We start from the raw sequence: 21404 nt of genomic DNA on the forward strand, positions 1-21404 counted from the left end.
GCGCACAACACAATATTTTTAATTTTAAGCCAAACATGTCCTTCTTTGGTTATTCCTACATGATTAATATTTGTATCTAGCTTGTCTTGTTACATAGTTTCATTCTATGATGCTGAATCATGCTGAAGGAATCTTTGTTGCTCTCTTCCCTTTTTTACAATTTGAACTAATCAAAGAACAATAATGGTATTATTATGGGGTTTAAGCTATGAAAGCAAAAGAAAGTTGGACAAGACAGCAGTTAGATTTGGCCTGAGGCATCAGCCAATAGGGTAATTATGAAGGACATGCACAAGCCATGGTTAAAATACTACAATAGTAGCCAACCCTTTAACTGTCGCTTTGTTTGGTCACATGCAATGACTTTGTTTGTGTATGTGGCAAGAGAAAAATAGCAGTCTCCAATGCCCCCACTACTAAACTAAAATTCTAACCAAAATTCACAAAAAGCAAAACAAACTAATTAATGAAAGATAAAAAAAAAAAGGAGGGGAAGGAGAATGAAAATCATAAATGCCTGGCATTATCAAGAATATATTTTAATGCCTTGTATTTGCCTGACAATTATTATTAGCCTTGAAGTGCTCTCCTTATATAAACATCATAGCCGTCACTTGTTTTATTGGCAACACAAAGAAAAGAAGCACTCTTTTGTGTTGTCTCTCTACCTCTCTCTCTCTCTACTCTCTATAGTCTATTCTCTCTCAATTTCTATTCACATTTCAACCAAAATGAGTGGCTTGAGTTTCAAGGGCTTCACATACATGTTCCTCATTGCATTTCTCATTTGGTCCTTCAATTTTGAAGCCTGCATTGCAAGAAGAGGCAAGCACTGGAGGCAAAGCAGGGATGTCTCTGCTTCTTTGTACAAGAAGAAAGGCAAAAACTATAGCAATGCTCACAACAAGAACCATGGTGGAGGATCAAAATCAAAGCCTCCATCATCACACAAAGGCACACCAACATTACCAAAGCCTCCACCACAACATAAGAACACTCCCTCACCACCATATCCAACTCCACCAAGTGATGATACCCCCACAACTCCACCACCAAAAGGTTACAATGGTGGTGGCCATTCTCCCACCACCACCTTCAATGTGCTTGATTTTGGAGCCAAGGGAGATGGAAAATCTGATGACACAAAGGTAAACTCTTTTTGTACCTTATTACACTCAGCAAATGGTTTTGATGTGAATTCTGCTAACAAGTTTAACATGCAAGACTAAGAATTTTCAGTTTATCATAGAATTCAGGGAATTGCAAAGGTATGATGAAATTTACTAGGAAAGTAAAGGGGAGAATTTTTAAAGATGTTCGTGGTTATAATTTTTTCTCTCTAAAATATTATATTATTCAGAATTCCTATGAGAACTTTAGGGAGTGCACTTTTAGACAGCTTTTAAATTACTTTGGTGCTCACAGACTCACAGTAGTGCTCATGTAATTACAAAGGTTACAAATAAGTATAGCGGGGTCCCAATTATAATAATGTAGCAATTACATAAATCTTCAAAACTATAATATTGAGATTACAATTATAAATTTTCAAATTACAATTAAGGTTATTACATAAGTAATATTGGGTCTTGGAAAGGGTAAGGTTAGAATTTTTCTTTTACTAACTTGAAATGATCTGGGTTCAGCCAACCAAGTTAATGGTAATTGGTAAAATCATAGGCCATTAGGGCGGTAAAGAATTTTTTTTCTTCTGTCTCTTCTGTTTGGGATGTTGCTTATGCCATTAAAGAAAGTTTACCGTGACCATAGACTAAGAGCAAAACATGTAGTGAAAAATACAGAAAAGTGAAGACACAAGAACAAGCCAAAGGGGTGGGACCCACTTGAAAAAATGATTCTCGTTACGACAGTTAAGTCACACTTTCTACAACAATTTTTAGTTTATAGAACACAAAACGGTGGTTAGCTATGTTTTTCCAAATAGGACAAACCTAGTCTGGAATCAGTCATCTCAGCTCCACCTAGTATTTAATATAGTACTTTTTTTTAACCTAGAGAAAATTTATTTTAATTTTGAAATTATTAATTAGGCAAATAAATTATGTTTTCAAACTCAATACATTATATACACACACATGTTAAAAAATTGTACTATCATTCAATCAAAAATCATCACAAAACGGTGGTTGGTAGTTGGTATTGTATTTTTTTATTATACTTATTATTGTTTTTTTATGGAATTTGGTACTGTACTTGAAGCATCTATAGTAATTGAAATGCAATGCAGGCATTTCAAGAGGCTTGGGCTGAAGCTTGTAAAGTAGAATCATCAACCATGCTCGTCCCAGCAGACTACGTATTCTTTGTGGGGCCCATTTCATTCTCTGGCCCATACTGTAAACCCAGCATCGTTTTCCAGGTAACATATCTAACCCAAAGAGAGAAAGTAGCAGGAATAAACAGAGAGACAGAGAGAAAATAATAGGAAAAATAAAAAATGAAAAGAAATAGAAAAGTAAAAAACAAAACTAAATAACATGATACCCCACAAGTGTGTTCATAAGCCAGATGTGATTTGGCATCAGAAAATAACGTCAACATTTTTGTTATTCTGGTAAAGACAGAACACAGGTCTGCCATTTTCGCATGAATCATTTTACATTTAGTTAAAATTTTAAAATATTTAAGAAAAATATTTATATTTTATTTTAATAAATATAAATAATAAATAAAATAATAGTACTTAAAATAATAAAGAGAGTAAATGTAATTTATTTAAAAGAATTTAAATTTAAAAAAAGAAGTTAAAAATAACATATATATATATATATATCATTTTTAAGAGAAAAAATAATAAATTAAGTATTTTCCTGGAGAGTTATCTTTTTTTTGTCGGTAGACAAATTAACATATGGAGATGAATTTAAGAAAATACAAGATAATTGTGAAAAAAAATATAAAGCTATATTGATTAAAGAAATAAATAAACTTATGTAAGCAATAAAGCAATTGATTAAGTGAATTGCTTAAATTTAGAAATTATTTTATTGAAGTTCATTTGTAATTATTGACAAAGATTAGAGGGTGAGAAAGCGACTTGTAATGTCAAACGATAAAGGACAGTTAATCTTTAACCAATAAATCGTACAAGTGATGGAAAAATATGGTTAAATAAGTTTAACATAAACGACAGGATTACGTGACAAAGGACAAACTCTCCTCCACCACCACCATAAGATAAACTAAAAATAAAAATAAATAAACAGCCTCTTGCTATTATTCTTTTATATTTTCACATTATTTACCTTCACACGTGATTGTCCCTGTCCATTTGATGCACACTGTAGCAACCGACAATTCAGTTGAAGTGATGCTAATAAGGTTTTATATTGTGTCAGCTTGATGGCACCATTGTTGCACCAACAAGCCCCAATGCTTGGGGCAAAGGACTACTACAGTGGTTGGAATTTTCCAAGTTAGTGGGAATTACCATCCAAGGAAATGGCATCATTGATGGAAGAGGCTCAGTGTGGTGGCAAGACAATCCATATGATGATCCTATTGATGATGAAGAAAAGCTCATTGTCCCTTTGAACCACACAATAGGGAGCCCGAGCCCTCCACTGCCGGTAATTGTAATTTCCTTTTACCAAGACACTCTCCAACATACATTTTTATCACACTTTTTATTGTTTATTGAAATTATAATTTTGTAGCTCTCACGACTTATTTCTTATTTAATAAGTCTTGTTCATAATTTTGTAGTTTTTAATAAATTTTAACAACCAGTGTATTGGTTGTAATTCTCATCTTCTTTTGGCTCAGCACCTTACATTACAATTTTGTTATTCACCTTGGCCTAATTATTTTTATTCCTATGTGATTGTACTAGATTCAAAGTGAGATGGGAGGAAAAATGCCATCCGTCAAGCCAACTGTGAGGACCCTTTTGAAACCTTTTACAAAACCAATTTGATTCAAGTTTAGGAGTTATTATTGGAACATAATCAAGGTGATTTTTTTTATGCGCAGGCATTGCGGTTCTATGGGAGTTTTAATCCAACAGTTACAGGCATAACAATTCAAAATAGTCCACAATGCCATCTCAAGTTTGACAGCTGTAATGGGGTCATGGTCCATAATGTGACCATATCATCTCCTGGGGACAGTCCTAACACAGATGGAATTCACCTTCAGAACTCCAAAGATGTGTTAATATACGGCAGCACCATGGCCTGCGGTAATATTTCATGAAGTTATGGAAAATTTCCATTTCATTTGAACATTCATACTGCAATGTGGGAGATAGGGACACAAGTTAAAACGAAAATGAAAGTTAAAGACAAATAGAAAACTAAAAAACAAAGTTTTATGCATGTTCTATGATTCTCAAAATGGCATGGCATTATCTTATCCTATCCACAACCATGTTGGACACATAGCAACAACGAAAAAAAACTTCCAATGCATGCAAGTCATATGCTACATGGCACGTGTCAAGCACAAAATCCACACTGCATCACCCAATTGTATAGTAATAGTACTCTGTTAGTTACATAAACAAGAGCTTTTGATTTTGTATTTGTTCCATCACTCTTGTCTCATTGGAAGTTGGAAGTTATTACTTCTGCCTCATGTTTCTCGAGTCCTTCACACCTTAGGTGGTCCATTACAAGCTGAGCCAAAACTTTGGAGGAATGGGGGGGGGGGGATGATTGCAAATGGACAAAAAATTAAAGTAAAACACATGATGTAGACTTACTGACATAAATGGTCCAAGTTGGCTCAATGTATTTGAATTTCAATTATTTTGCAGGAGATGACTGTATTTCGATACAAACTGGATGCTCGAACGTATACGTACACAATGTCAACTGTGGACCAGGGCATGGAATCAGCATTGGAAGTCTAGGAAAGGATAACACCAGAGCCTGTGTCTCAAACATTACTGTCAGGGATGTCAACATGCACAACACAATGAATGGTGTCAGAATCAAAACATGGCAGGTAAAATATGAGTAATGCAATGTCTTTCCCAAGTTACATGATGAAGTACATGTTTCACGAGTTAACCAGAAAATTTGACTTCAAAATCAGTTTGTTGTTATTATTTTAAAGAATGATTAGCCATTACAATGACATTGCTAATGTGTTAACTGAATTGGTTGTAAAACTTCTGGGAGCTCAAATGCATTTGAAGTCAACTTTAAACCTTCAACTGCCTTCTACACAATTTTTCAGCTAATGAAAAATTGCCAAACTGAATATCTATTCTAAGATGCAGTAGAAGTTGTATTTTCTTGTAGCCTACAATACAATTAATTAAACATTTTTGTGTTATCAATGCTAAATATGATTCAATCAAATGTCTCAAACTTCTCATTCAGTCCAAATTCTCCCATCATTTCCAGCTCTATAACTTGATGGAAAATTATGATATCTTACAAATTGACATGTATATCTGCAGGGTGGATCAGGTTCTGTACAAGGAGTGCTATTCTCAAATATACAAGTTTCTGAAGTTGAACTCCCAATTGTGATCGATCAATTCTACTGTGACAAAAGAACCTGCAAAAACCAAACGTCAGCTGTGTCTCTCGCCGGAATCAACTATGAAAGGATAAGGGGGACATACACCGTTAAGCCAGTTCATTTTGCCTGCAGTGATAGCCTACCTTGTGTGGATGTTTCTCTAACCTCTGTTGAGTTAAAACCAATTCAAGAAAAATACCATCTTTACAATCCTTTCTGCTGGCAGACTTATGGTGAATTGAAAACTCCAACAGTCCCACCAATTGATTGTCTACAAATCGGGAAGCCAACAAACAATCGGATTCAGACAGATCATGATTTATGTTGATCAGATATGAATTCAAAATTCAAATGCTTAGCTTGCTAGCTAAAGTATGTATATTGTAAAAATCCTACTATATAGGAAATTTTCTTCATTAGGGTGATACTGATTTATCATTGTGAGAATATACCGGCCCTGCTATTAGCAAGAGGTCGAGAATAGTATAATAGGCAGCCTTCTAGCTGTGGCATATTGCAAGAGTGAGATATTTATACAAGTTTTAGTAGCATCTATGAATAAAAATTTCTTTATTTATACAATGTCAGAACTATGGAATTTCGATCAAAGGGAAAAATCAAAACAATATATGTTGGAAATATTTTGTAAAATAAAATATAGAAATAGTGGAACTTGCAGACAAAATAATGTTTAAAATTCATAAGATTACAACCAATTTGAAATTCCTAAACAATCTAGTCTTTTATCAGATTTATTTGAAATTTAAATTAACTGACTGAAACAATGCAACAATAAGGCAAAATGATGGAGATCCAACAAGCCAACTCAAAGACTCTTTGTGTGATATTGGAGGTCCCATGACTAGGTCTATGACTAAAAGGATGAAACAAATTTTGCAAGGCCTAATTATGGAGGTCAAGGGAAGTTCAACTCACTACATTAGAGGCTACTCCAAAGTGGATCACTTTTCTACAAGTTGATGAAGATTTGAACCCAACATGAAGACAACATGACAAAAGTCCAAATTCACAAGACAAAGTATTCATGGATTGAAGTTAATTAGTTTTATGGTTTGAATCATTATTGAAGACTCATTTTCCTATTTTGTAGGTAATTTTTGTGCTTAATTATGAGGGAATAAGTTCAGATATCTATTCATCTTTTCTAGGTCAATTTTGAGTGTTTTTGAGCTTCCTATTGTTAGTAGTTACTTTTCTATTATAAAAGTTAGTTATATCTAACTAACTTCATTAGTTGTTATAAAATAGAAAGGTGTGATTAACAGAGATATAGAGTGTGCATCTTTTGTGCAAAAGCTTAATTCTCTTCTCTTTTTCTCTCCATAACTTGTTCCATTGTGTGTGGGTTCCTGCTATCAATAGCTCCAACAAATTGGTATCTAGAGCCTAGGTTCAAGTTCAAATTCGTGTAGCTGTGAAAGAAAACTAAAGATCACAGCAAGGAGCAACAATGGCAGGCAACAGTGGTGTTCCAGGAAACCTTCCAATTCTTGATGGCAAGAATTTGGATCGATGGGTAGCATAGATGACAGTCTTGTTTAGATTTCAAGATGTGCTTGAAATTGTTGAAACTGGAATTAAAGAACCAGGTGCAAGTTCCACTGAATCACAGAGAGCAAAGCACAAAGAAGCAATCAGAAAGGATGGGAAAACACTGTTCTTGATCCATCAGTGTGTAGATCCCAACATCTTTAAGAAGATTCAAGCATCATCTTTAGCAAAGGAGGCATAGGACATCCTTGCAAAGTGTTACACGGGTGGAGATAAGGTGAGAAAGGTGAAACTTCAATCTCTTAGAAGACAATATGAATTACTGCAAATGGAAGCCAGTGAAAGAATTGAAAATTACTTCGCTACAGTATTGAATCTTACCAATCAGATGAAGAGTTATGGTGAGAAGATCTCAAACCAATGATCATAGAGAAGATCATGAGGACCTTGATTCCAAGCTTTGACCACATTGTAGTTGCTATCGAAGAGTCCAAAGATGTTGAAAGCATGAAAATTGAAGAATTGCAAGGTTCATTGGAAGCCCAAGAACTGAAGTTAATCGAAAGAGAAAGTGTGAAACCTACAGAACAAGCTCTACAGGCCCAAACCTTCCAGGAAGGTAGATGTGACAAAAAGAAATGGAAGAAAGGAAAGGGAAAATTCTAGAAGGGCAATTGGAATTCGAACCAGGAGAAATTCAAGAGTGAAGATAGAGCATAAACCTCTCAAAAAGGTACTGCAAGATTCTCTAATAGCAAAGATGGAAAGAAAGGATTCGATAAAAGGAAGATTCAATGCTACAATTATGAGAAATGGGGCCACTATGCAGATGATTGTTGGCACAGGAAAGGGAAATAAGTCAGAAACAGTGAAGAAGAAGCCAATGAGGCTCAAGATGGAGATTCTGTCTCTGATCCAGTAACTGCTACTGGTGACTACCAGTGGTGGAGATCTTCATTTTGAGGCTTGGTACTTAGATATTGGATGTTCAAATCACATGACAGGCCATAAAGACTGATTAAATGATCTTGATACAAGTAAGAAAACTCAAATTAAACTTGCAGATAGCAGAAGGTATAGGAAATATTGTGATAAAGAGAAAGGATAGGAAATTTGCATTGATAGAGAATGTACTGTTTGTACCAAGAATGAAATGGAACTTGATGAGTGTTGGCCAACTGGTAGAGAAGGGATTCTCAGTCATCATGAAACATGATTACCTTGAGTTGTATGATCAACATTGTTGGAGATATACTTTTGTAACTGCATAATATTTTATTTTTCAGTTTTTAAAATAGGATTTAGTAAATAAGTTGATTTCTTATATTTTAGGAGTAAGTCAGTTTTAATGGATTAGCCTAGTCAATAAGTGGTTCCTCTTATCTTTAAGGAGCAAGTTAGTTTTAATATTCTGTTTTGCTAATATCTTGTTATCTAATTAGTTTATCTTTTGCTATTTATTGTATCGCTACTGAGAACAATTTGAATTAGAATAGAATAATTCTATTTCCTCTGCATACGTATTGTCTCTCTAATCTCCTCTGTTTTTTATAATTTCCTCCTCAAAACCAACAATTGGTATCGAGAGCCTTATTCTTTCTTACGGGACATCTACCATGGAAGGTGAAGCAAGTTTTTCCCACATAACTCTTTCAATCTTTGATGGAGAGAATTATGATCTTTGGGAAGTGAAAATGCAATCCTAGATGGAGTCTTTAGATTTGTGGGATGCTGTGGAAGAGGATTATGAAATATATCCGCTGCCTGAAAATCCCACCACGACCCAAATTAAAAATCACAAGGAAAGAAAGATGAAGAAGGCAAAGGCCAGGTCATGTTTGTTCACTGGTGTTTCACAAATGATATTCATCATAATCATGACTCTTAAATCACCCAAAGCAATTTGGGATTATCTGAAAGAGGAATACGCTGGAGATGATAGAATACGAAGCATGCAAGTACTGAATTTAAGGAGGGAATTTGAGCTTCAAAGGATGCAAGAGTCAGAGACAATCAAAGAATACTCAAACAAATTATTGGGTATTGCCAACAAGATAAAGTTGTTGAGAAGTGATTTTGCTAATTCGAGAATTGTAGAGAAAATTTTGGTAACGGTGCCGAAGAGGTATGAAGCATTTATAGCTTCATTGGAAAACACAAAGGATCTGTCGAAAATCACATTGGCAGAAGTGCTACATGCCTTGCAAGCTCAAGAGCAGCGAAGGTTGATGAGGCAAGATCGTGTTGTCGAAGGTGCTTTGCCCGCCAAACATCATGAAGTTGATGAAAGCAAAAAAGATTTTTTCAAGAAGAATCAACCAGCAAGCAGCGAAAATAGTGCAAACAACCAAGGTAAGGATAAAAAGAAAAATTATCCACCTTGTCAACATTGTGGCAAAAAAGGTCATGCACCTTTCAGATGTTGGAGGAGACCAGATGCAAAATGTAACAAGTGCAACCAGATAGGGCATGAAGCGGTGATCTGCGCCAACAAAAATCACCATGATGAGGGAGCTCAGATTGCTAATCAAGAAGAAGAGGACCAACTGTTTGTGGCCACATGCTTTTTGAGTAGTGAATCAAGTGAAAGTTGGTTGATTGATAGTGGTTGTATGAATCACATGACATATGATAAGACTTTATTCAAAGATTTGAAGCCAACTAGTGTCTCAAAGGTTAGAATTAGGAATGGTTGCTATATTCCTGTAAAAGGAAAAGGAACTGTTGCAATTTCAATGTGTTCAGGTATCAAATTAATATCAGATGTTCTTTATGTACCTAACATTGACCAAAACTTGCTAAGCATAGGTCAGTTGATTAAAAAGGGATTTAAAGTGTCCTTTGAACATCAACATTGCTTTATCTATGACAATTTTGGCCGGGAAGTTCTAAGGGTTAAAATGAAAGGTAAAAGCTTCTCATTTGATCCAATAGGTTGTATGCTCCTCCTCTACTGGATCAAATGAGAAGCATACAACCTATTTCACTAAAGTCACACCCACGAAACTCTGGCACAAGAGACTTGATCATTGCCATCTTGAAAGAATGCTAAACATGAAAAAAAGGAAATATGCAAAAGAAAATTTGAAGAAGGTTCAAATGGAGGAATGCAAATCTATTAGCACATCAATGAATCAAAAGGAGAAGTTCAGCAAGGAAGAAGGTGTAGATAACATTGATGAAGGATATTATAGGAGCTTGATTGAATGTCTAATGTATCTCACTACAACAAGGCCAAACATTTTATTTGCTCAAAAGAACAAAATTAGAATTTTTGTTGACAATCAAATAGTCATTGTTATTGCAAACAATCTCGTGTGTCATAGGAAGACTAAACATTTCAACATCAAGGTTTATTATTTGATAAAGATGCAACAAAGTGGAGAAGTGAACTTAATTTACTGCAAGTCTAAAGATCAACTGGCTGACATGTTTACAAAGTCACTACCTATCAACAAACTTGAACTCAAAGAATTGGAGTTTGCAGTTCCAAAAGCAAGGAGGAGTGTTGGAGATATACTTTTGTAACTGCATAATATTTTATTTTTTAGTTTTTAAAATAGGATTTAGTAAATAAGTTGATTTCCTATATTTTAGGAGTAAGTCAGTTTTGATGGATTAGCCTAGTCAATAAGTGGTTCCTCTTATCTTTAAGGAGCAAGTTAGTTTTAATATTCTGTTTTGCTAATATCTTGTTATCTAATTAGTTTATCTTTTGCTATTTATTGTATAGCTGCTGAGAACAATTTGAATTAGAATAGAATAATTCTATTTTCTCTGCATACGTATTGTCTCTCTTCTCTCCTTTGTTTTTTATAATTTCCTCCTCAAAACCAACAAACATCAAAGATTGGTGCTTAATTCTCCACTATTTAAGAACATAACCTTTCAAACTACAAGTCGACTTGCTAAGGTGAAGTGCTAACTGCAACTAAGGAGAACAAGGAAAGCTGGTTATGGAATCTTAAGTTTGGTCACTTGAACTTTAGAAGCCTTAATCAATTAGGGTCTAAAGATATGCTGATAGGAATACCAATGACTATTGTATCAGAAAGGGTGTGTGAATCATGCATGATAGGCAAACAATCTAGACTCTGCTTTAATTCCTATTTGCCTATGAGATCTACTGACTTGTTACATGTTATTCATTCTGATGTATGTGGTTCAGTGGAAGTGCCTTCCTTGGGTGGCAATCTGTATTTTGTGACTTTTGTGAATGAGTTCAGTAGGAGGATGTCATTGTATTTGATCAAGCACAAAAGTGAGGTCTTTGCAACTCTAGAGAAATTCTAAGCAATGGCTGAGAGGCATAGTGGCAAGCAGATTAAGATCTTGAGGACTAATGGTGGAGGAAAGTATAACTCAAGAGAATTTGAAGCTCATTGTACAAAACTTGGCATTCAATATGAAGTAACAACACCCTACACTTCTCAACACAATGGTTTTGCAGAGAGGAGATATAGAGTAGTGTTGAACATGTGCAAAAGTATGCTTAAACAGAAGGGTTTGTCAAAATCCTTTTGGGGTGAAGCAGTGGCTACAACAACCTACTTGCTGAATAGGTGCCTTACCAAGAGACTTCTGCAAAAGGTACCTGAAGAATATTGAACAGGAAGAAAACCAGTTGTGAGTCACTTGAGAATTTTTGGTTCCTTGTGCTACAAACATATAGCTGATGCTAGAAGGAAGAAACTGCAAGACAAAAGTGAGTCCATGATTCTGGTTGGTTATCATGACACTAGTTCTTACAGACTTTACAACCCTTCAAAGAAAAGAATTGAGGTCAGCAGAGATATATTAGTCTATGAAAATCAATCCTGGAATTGGGAACAACAGAATAGCAGAGTTGGCAATTTAATTTTTGTCTCTAATGAGAATAAAAATAGTGAGCAAGATGATGTTCATGAGATTGATGTAGACTTTGAGGGTGCGGATAGTGGGCCAACGCCTGTTCAGAGACCACAAAGGTAGAGGCAAATCCCTTCAAGGTTCCAAAACTTTGAAATGCTCCCAGATAATGTAGTTACTAATGATGGTGACTTGATACATTTTTCTTTGCTAACTGACATTGAACCAATTAATTTCATTGAAGCGGTAAAGGAGCTGACTTGGAAGAATGCTATGCTCAAGGAACTAAAAGTTATTAAGAAGAACAAAACATGGGAATTGGCTGAGCTAACTCCCAATAAGAAACCCATTTTTGTAAAGTGGGTATTCAAGTTGAAGTTGAACTCTGATGGGTCAATAGCAAAGCATAAAGCAAGACTGGTGGCTAAAAGTTTTTTGCAAAAGCTTAGAGTAGACTACAAAGAGGTATTTACCCTAGTTGCCATGATTAAAACACTAAGGCTGATGATTTCCTTAGCTAGCAAAAGTAATTGATCCCTTTACCATCTTGATGTGAAGTCATCATTTCTAAATGGCCCACTTGGTGAAGAAGTATTTGTAACACAACCCCCTGGTTTTGAGCAGAAAGGGAAAAAGAAGTATGTCTACAAGTTGAATAAGGCTTTGTACGGCTTAAAGCAAGCACCCAGATGCTGGAATAAGATGATTGACTCATTTTTTTACTTAGCATGAGTATGTTAAATGCTCTATAGAATATGGAGTCTATGTGAAGTCAGGAAATAACTCAAGTCTAGTGATCATTTGTCTCTATGTTGATGATCTACTAGTAACTAGGAATGACTCAACTGAGATTGAAAGGTTTAAAGTGTTGATGAAATCTGAATTTGATATGACAGACCTAGGGAAATTGACCTACTTCCTAGGGATAGAGTTTATAACTACAGAAGAAAGGATCATGATGCAGCAGAAGAAGTACACTGATGATGTATTGAAATGGTTTAATATGGCAAACTACAATCTAGCTGCTACACCTACAAAGACCAACCCCAAATGGGAGAGCAATTATGAAGGTGAAGCAGTGGATTCAACACTATTGAAACAAATTGTTGGCTCCTTGAGATATCTCTATGATAACATATCTGATATATGATATGCAGTTGGTTTGATCAGTAAGTTTATGCACGAACCTAAGCAAGTTCATATGACAGATGGTAAGAGAGTAATAAGGTACTTGAAGGGAACTCAGAACCTTGGAGTATTGTTCCCCAATGAAGCAAAACAGGAAGAGGGAGAACTGATTGACCATTCAGACTCTCATTGGTGTGGAGACTGAATTGATAGAAGGAGTACCACTGGTTATATCTTTAAGTTTTTTGATGCACCAATCCCTTGGTTCTCCAAGAAACAGCCAGTGGTAGCATTGTCCTCTTGTGAAGCAGAATATATAATTGGAGCATTTGTTACATGCCAAGCTATTTTGCTCAACTCATTGTGGAAAGAAATCAGAGTTGAAGTGAAGAAACCTTTGAAGCTCCTAATAGACAACAAGTCTACCATCAACTTGGCCAAAAACCCAATCTCACATGGAAGAAGCAAACACATAGAGGCAAAGTTTCATTTTCTAAGAGAGAAGGTGAATTCAGGACTGATTAAAGTGGTGCATTGTCCAACAAATTTACAAATTGTTGATGTTTTGACTAAGACAATTAAGGTTGACAGATTTGAGTTGTTGAGGAAAGAACTAGGTGTAATAGAGGGTTTAAATTAAGGGGGAATGTTGTGAACCAATTTAAACAATTTAATTGTAATTATTAGTAGTTACTTTTCTGTTATAAAAGTTAGTTATATCTAACTAACTTCATTAGTTGTTATAAAATAAAAAGGTGTGAATAACAAAGATATAGAGTGTGCATCTTTTGTGCAAAAGTCTAAATCTTCTCTCTTTCTCTCCATAACTTGTTCCATTGTGTGTGATTTCCTGAGGAAAATAGGCTTAGGGGGAAATAAATGCCTAGTGGAAGTTTATTACTTGTACTTCAAGGGTTGTTGAGCATAATCTATAAGTAGGAGTCCCTTGTAAGCTTCAAAGCATAATATTTAGATTAATCAAATTGTGTATTTCTCTATTATGAGAATTACCTCTTTTATTCTTGGGTTAAAGAACTTTATAGTGTTAGTTTTATCGGCAAGTTGCGGTTAGGATCAAATTCTTCTTTCTATCCTTTACTTGTTTTCAAGATGATCCATTAGTAGATTTGCATCATAATTTCATATCTCTAATAACATAATATGTTGCAGTGATTCAACATTTTAAGTTGTAGTCTACAATGCAATTGCAGCCACAGTTTGTGGGGTTACATTGCCCACATTTGCCTATAATTGTTCACAAATTAAAAACCAAGGATGCAATATATAGACAATTAGAAACATATTTTAAAACAAAGAAAAAGTAGCCACACATAAACACACACAGATATGACATTAAACAAGAGTAATGCATACTAGGAAAAATTCAAAATACTTTTTTTCAACTCCTAGGAAGCGAATAAGGTTAGATGAGATAGCTAAGAACTCGGTTTCCTACAAGAAAAGAGGAGGTATCTTTCTCTAGTGTAACTTTGATAGAAATTGGTTCAGGTTGAGCACACAAAAAACACACAGTTATTGATGAACATCGAACAGAAAGAATGCACAATTTCCCTAGCCATTGTACTAACTCTACAATTGAACTAATACTCTCAACTCCTATTACTATTTGTAGGAGGCATGCTTTATTTTTCTAATTATTCTAGCATTTAACTAACTAATGTAAAAATTTTAAGGGTTCCAAGATTAACAATGATAGGAAACCAACAAGATCTTGAAACTTATGATTCTCACAAATAATAAATAAGCAGTGCGTACCTTTCTCCATAGTGAGGCTTCTCTCTGGTGTACTTTGATTTCCTCCGCAAGAGGAGAGAAACAAGATTTCACTCCATTGATTAATCTTTCAGTCTCTCTACGTTTGTGATGACCAGAGATTAGAGAGAACACTTTCTGCCAGGAATAGGACATTGTTTCACATTAGTGGGTATTAACCCCCTTTTATAACCATTACTCCCATCAAGTAGCAGTTACTTTTAGAAACTTATCCTATTTGACTCAATTACAATTTAGTCCTTAATTATTAATTATTTATTCATTAGCCCCTACATAAGTCACATGTCTCTCATATGAGACATTAATTCTAACATTCTCCCACTTGACTCATGTGACATTACTAAACATTATGGACTAAATAAATAAATAGATTAAACTAACATAATGCACATTAAAATGACTAAATAGTTTTATACATTGGGTACATCATAATTTCATGATTAAGAATAAGAACCAATTCAAGTCATGACAATTGTACATCACTTAATCGACATAGTCCCTTTCATGTACTAAAAAATAGTCTTCTCCTTAATATGACCATTAGTTAGGAGTACATAATTGGTCCAACATAATATCATTATTCAAGACAAAACCTGTTAACATTACTCTAACACAAAACATGCATGCAAACATAGAGAACAGGTAATCAGAAACCTATCATAATTGAGCTCAAAGTGTCACTAAAATGCAAAAGATAAATTACACTTAATGATCATCAATAACAATAATGCTCATACTTCCAACATGTTCTATAAATGTCTTGGGCGGTAATTCCTTATTCAAAGGGTCAGTTATCATAAGGTTTATGTTAATATGTTCTATTGACACTCTTTGTTTATGAACTTCTTCCTTCACGAAAAAGTACTTCAATCCCATATGCTTAACACCCTTAGAGTACTCGTCGTTCTTTGAAAAATACTATTGTTAAGTTATCACAATACATTTTCAGCGGCCTGACAATACTGGCGACAATTTCAAGCCTTGAAATAAAGTTCCACAGCCAATTAGCCTGAATTGTAGCCTCAAAACATGCTACAAATTCAGCTTCCATGGTAGATGCAACAACAAGTGATGCATATGGAATTGCTTCCATTTGTTTTCGTTCTATATCATTTTTAGGACATTGTGCAAGACTAAATTTGTGTCATTTCTAAATTGGAACAGGTGATGCTAAACACATTTCCATCCTGAATCTCTCTAGTACTTTATTGATATATGCTTCCTGAGATAAGCCTAACAATCCTTGTGATCTATTATAGAATATTTCTATCCATATCACATAGCTTACCTCACCCATATCTTTCATTTCAAAGTTATTAGAGAGAAATTTCTTAGTCTCATGAAGAAGACCAAGATCATTAGTTGCAAGCAATATATCATCAACATACATGATTAGAAAAATAACCTTACTCCCACTTACCTTCAGATATATACATCGATCAACAATATTTTCCTTAAATCCAAAGGAAACAATGGTATAATTAAACTTCAAATACCATTGGCGGGAAGCTTGCTTAAGACTGTATATTGATTTATTTAATTTGCACACCATGTGTTCCTTTCCTTCAACTAAGAACCCCATTGGTTGGTCCATATAAACATTTTCTTCTAAATCTCCATTAAGATATGCAGTTTTCACATCCATCTGATGTAGCTCCAATTCATAAATGGCTACTATTACCATGATAATCCTGAAAGAATCCTTTCATGAGACCGGTGAAAACGTCTCTTTATAATCAATGTCATCTTTCTGAGTAAATCCTTTAGCAACAAGTCTAGCCTTATAATGTTCAAAGTTGTCATGAGAGTCACGTTTAGTCTTGAAGGCCCACTTACAACCAACTCTCTTACAATCCTTTGGCAATTCTACAAGGTCCCAAACGCAATTATGTTTCATGGAATTTATCTCTTCTTTCATGGCATTTAACAACTTTTCAGAATTATCACAGCTTGCAGCTTGTGAAAATGAAACTGGATTATTATCACTAATGCTTAAGTTTGTTTCTGTTTCATATAGGTATACCACATAGTCATTCGAAATAGCTGGTTTCTTTTCTCTTTGAGACCTCCATAATGCTACTTCTTGTGGTTCTTCCACAATAGGTTCATTATGTATCATGGGCTCATTATTGTGTTGTGCTGCATCATTATTGTTTGTAACAACAACTAAAAGAGCAATCCCTGTACTGCTAAAGGCACAAGCTAAAGGGACTTACACTCTAACTTTTTTGATTTTCACTTCTCGTGGAACTGTACTCCTACTGATTTCACCATTTTCAATGAACTTTGCATTTCTAATTTCGACAATTCTCATACTATGATTAGGACCATAAAACATATACCCCTTTGACTTTTCCGGATAACCAATGAAATATCCACTGATATTTCTTGCATCCTTTCTCTAGAAATGTGACCTAAACGTTTATGGCACAAGAAAGCAGATTGTTCATTCACTAAACTACGTTTAGTGCCAACATTATGATGCAGAGTTAAAATAGTTTCAGCATAAAAACCATCTAATTTCAATTTATATAAACCATCACAAAGAACACCAATACCAATGAGATGATTATGATTAAATAAACTGAAACATCGATTACCAAAATTAAAAGAGTATCTAGTAACATCAAGTTTAGAAAATGAAACTAAATTCCTAGATAAACTAGGTACATAAAGAGTTTCTAGTAAATCTAAATGATGTCCAATGTCGAGTTTTAAATGATAAGTCCCGACTACTTCCACTAGAGCTTTCATTCTATTCCCTATGAGGATGAACTTCTCATTTGGGCTTATGGTTTAGGAATCCCAACATAGTGTTAGAAACATGAGTCATACATCCAAAATCAATCCACCATGTATTATGGGAAACTTCAGTTAAGTTTGATTCAAAACATACATGAGCGTTAAGCTCACCTTTCTTTTCAAACCAAGACTTATGCTTTAGGCAATCCTTCTGGAAATGTCCAGATTTCCCTCAAAATTGGCAATTATTTCCCTTGATACCTCCTTCTGGATTTATAAAGAGTCGTCATTGATCTTTAATGGCCCTTTCCCTTTATCATGCTTCTTCATAAATTTCCTTTTAGCTCCTTGATTCCCTTGGTGGCTTACATAATGGACTAAGTGACTTCCTTGATTCTTAAGCCTCGTTTCTTCTTGAACTAACATATTGTGCAATTCATGCACATTCCATTTATCTTTCATGGTATTATAGATCATTTGGAATGGGCCATCCTCAGACAGTAATGAGTTCAAAATAAATTGAACAAAGAAGTTCTCATTCATAGTCATTCCCAAGGTCTTAAGTCTTGTTGTTGCAATGTTTGTCATCTTAATGACATGTTCATACATAGTACGTAAACCATCAAACTTCATGGCGGTCAATGTACTCATTAATGTCCAAGCAAGAGACTTATCAACTGTTTGAGAGCGCTCTCCCACTAACCCCATAAACTCTTTAGCATTATCGGTCTTAGGGAGAGTTGTCTTAATATTGTCTGCAACAATCATTCTCATGAACATTATGTTGAGTCTGTTAGATCTGTCCTAAGCTTCATAAAACACATGTCATACATATGATTCGTTTAAATAACGATCAATGTATATTGATGCTCTCCTTTGGGTGATACACCAACACACAACATACAAACATGATGATGCTAATAAAACATTATTTGGCAATTAAATATGCACTAATTGGTAGTACCTATTACCTTTAGGTATATAAATAAAACCAATGATACACACAAATCACCTACAATTATATTCATTAATTATAAGAACAACTAATCAACCTTCGGGCGATCCATAAATGCCTTATAACAATGAATTTCAATTACTCATAAACCAACAATCATATAATTTAGCATCCATTATTCTATGAGTAATTGAAATATTCATTAATATGGAATTAAATAACCTTATAAATTTGACCACTTTGGTGACTAACAAATTCATCATACATTTAATTCCAACCAAATATATTTCCTGCACATACTTATTGTTATTAACAATTCATAGTCATTTTATTAATTTCATTCTACGCTATAAAATAATATTCACATTTATTTGTCTTTTGCATTCAAACACGTTCAAGCAAATATGTAGCATATATATATATATATATATATATATATATATATATATATATATATATATATATATATATATATTTATTGCTACCAACAATTTCAAAGCATTCACGTTAATTTAATTTCAGGACATAAACTTCAAATCCTTTAATGACATTCAATAACAATATTTGGAAGAAAAAAAATTGAACACGTTGGATTGAGAATAGAAAAAGTGGGCTGAGAATAGCAATTCCAAAATAATTTCTTGCTTTTGAATGTACATGGGAAGAGAATTGGGATTTGGCTATTTCCATTCAAACAAAAAGCTTATTCTCTTACTTTCCTTCTATTGATAAAAAGTACATGGCAGCGCAGGGAGGACTTTTGCTTTTCATGTATTTGTGTAGTAATCACGAAAGCAAGCAATACAAAATTGATTTTTTTCTATCCAATATTATACTTTCTTGGAAAAAAATCTCTTTTTTTATTTACAAAATACCAACAACAGGAAAATAAAATCCCTAAATTTCATAATTAGGGTTTATGCATAATTGGGAGAAAATAAATCATTATTGAAGAATCATAAATTTCATAACTCATGCTCTAATACCACATGTAAAAAATTTTAAGGGTTCCCTAGATTAATAATGATAGGAAACCAACAGAATCTTGAAACCTATTATTCTCACAAATAATAAATAAACAGTGTGTACCTTTCTCCATAGTGAGACTTCTCTCTGGTGTACTTTGATTTCCTCAGAAGAGGAGAGAAACAAAATTTCACTCCCTTGACTATTCTTTCTGTCTCACTACGTTTGTGATAGTCAGAGATTAGAGAGAACACTTTCTGTCAAAAATGAGACTTTGTTTCACGTCAGTGGGTATTAACCCCCTTTTATAACCATTACTCTCATCAAGTAGCATTTACTTTTAGAAACTTCTCCAATTTAACCCAATTAAAATTTAGTCATTAATTATTAATTATTTTTTTATTAGTCCCTACATAAGGCACATGCCTCTCAGATGAAACATTAATTCTAACAAATAACTCCAATGATAACTAATGGGTATGTATCAAACTTAAATTTCTAACAAATAATTACAATTTAGAACTGAAAACACATCAAACATGTGGTTCTTGTTTTTGAAGTAACTCGTACATATAGATATTGTGTCTTGAGTCTTGCCCCCATAATCCAGTAAGACTCATTTATCAAAGCACAAGGAGACTCCATGAACCTAAAATTTTAGCCCTCGACAACCTGTAGCCTTTATTTTCATTTTTCAAAAAAGAAGACATCAGAATAAAAAATAACAATCACTACTAAAAAAGTTGTTATTTACAATGCACATTCAATATCGGTTATTCCAAAACCGACATCATTGAGCATGTGGTGGAATTTTTGAAAAAATGACTACCATTTTAAAGTCGATTTTCACAAAACCATGTTTGAATAATGTAAAATAAAAATGGTTTTTACGAAACTGTCTTTGTTTGTCTTTGAATTTGAAATTTTTTAAAAAATTGAAAGTGACGGGTCCTCTCATTTCATGTGCTCTCTCCTCTTCCCAATGTGCCGCTCTCTCCTCTTATTCATATGTTTGTTTAGCACACTATGGTTAAGCAGTTTGTCAGTCTCCATTCCCCAATAAACCAAAACTAGAGAGAGGAGCAGAACTTACAACACTAAAAATCTTACCATAACCAAAATTAAATAAAAATAAACAAACATTTTTATACATTCGATATTGGAGACTTGAATCCTCCGCAACGAACGATGGAGGATGAGGAGAAGAGAGCCTTGATGGTAGAAATCGATGAGGAGTGTGTGAGCCCTAACAAGAGCGAGCAGGAGAAGTAGCTACAGAGCAAGGTCCTGGAGGCGGAGATCCACCTCTACAGGCAAGGGAAGGGCCCCATGGCGGTTTTCAAGTCGGCGTTGGGCGGCTGGGAGCAGGACTAGCTCGAGGTCAGGGAGGATATCCTTGAGAAGCACAACATGAAGTCGGTCTTCGCGTTCAATCCCACCTTCGACAACCGCGACGTTCTGTTCCGGTTCAATCCTAGAAATGGTAGGTCAGTTTTGACGTATAGGGATGTTGTTGTTGTTTACCTCGATGGAGAACTTAAGGTATATTTTGTTTTCTGATTTTTTAGGTTTTGAGTTGTTTCAAATTAGTTTTGATTCAGAATTGAAAATATTCGGTTTAGTTTTTTCATGTGCCGAGTGTTTTTATGTCCTTTATTTTGATGGTTTAGGTTTTTGTTGTTGTTTTTGGTATTGGGAGTGAGTGATTGATTAAATGGGTGAAGCTTTATGGAATGTGTGGAAGAGAGAAATAAAACAAACAAGAAAGAAAATCAAAAGAAACGAAAATAAATATTGGTTTTCATTTAATGTTTCAAAGTTCTACAGGGCCTTACGTGTAAGTTATCTTTCACCCTTAACCATTGAGCTCACGTGAACTTTATACCCTTTTTTTTTTATCATAATAGTTTAAGCCCCCATATGATTGCCATTCATTTTATACTGTAGTTTTTTAGCATAACACTAA

General features: G+C 34.4%; 1 protein-coding gene across 2 annotated transcripts; it reads left to right on the top strand.

The window, feature by feature from the left end:
* The first annotated feature begins 581 nt into the window (after positions 1–581).
* LOC732602 (polygalacturonase At1g48100) lies at positions 582–6070 on the top strand. 2 transcript variants are annotated; one of them, XM_014779315.3, is made up of 7 exons: positions 582–1148; positions 2249–2380; positions 3360–3596; positions 3854–3898; positions 3994–4201; positions 4778–4968; positions 5429–6070. In XM_014779315.3, exons 1-7 carry the CDS (start codon positions 732–734, stop codon positions 5819–5821), a joined length of 1623 nt encoding a protein of 540 aa, XP_014634801.1. In that variant the 5' UTR covers positions 582–731; the 3' UTR covers positions 5822–6070. The 2 variants fall into 2 exon arrangements, with proteins under 2 accessions (XP_014634801.1, XP_003531999.3); XM_003531951.4 differs by having other exon boundaries at positions 593–1148; positions 3360–3590.
* Positions 6071–21404: the final 15334 nt, after the last annotated feature.

This window comes from Glycine max, chromosome 8 (genome assembly GCF_000004515.6).
Source record: "Glycine max cultivar Williams 82 chromosome 8, Glycine_max_v4.0, whole genome shotgun sequence".
NCBI lineage: Eukaryota > Viridiplantae > Streptophyta > Magnoliopsida > Fabales > Fabaceae > Glycine > Glycine max.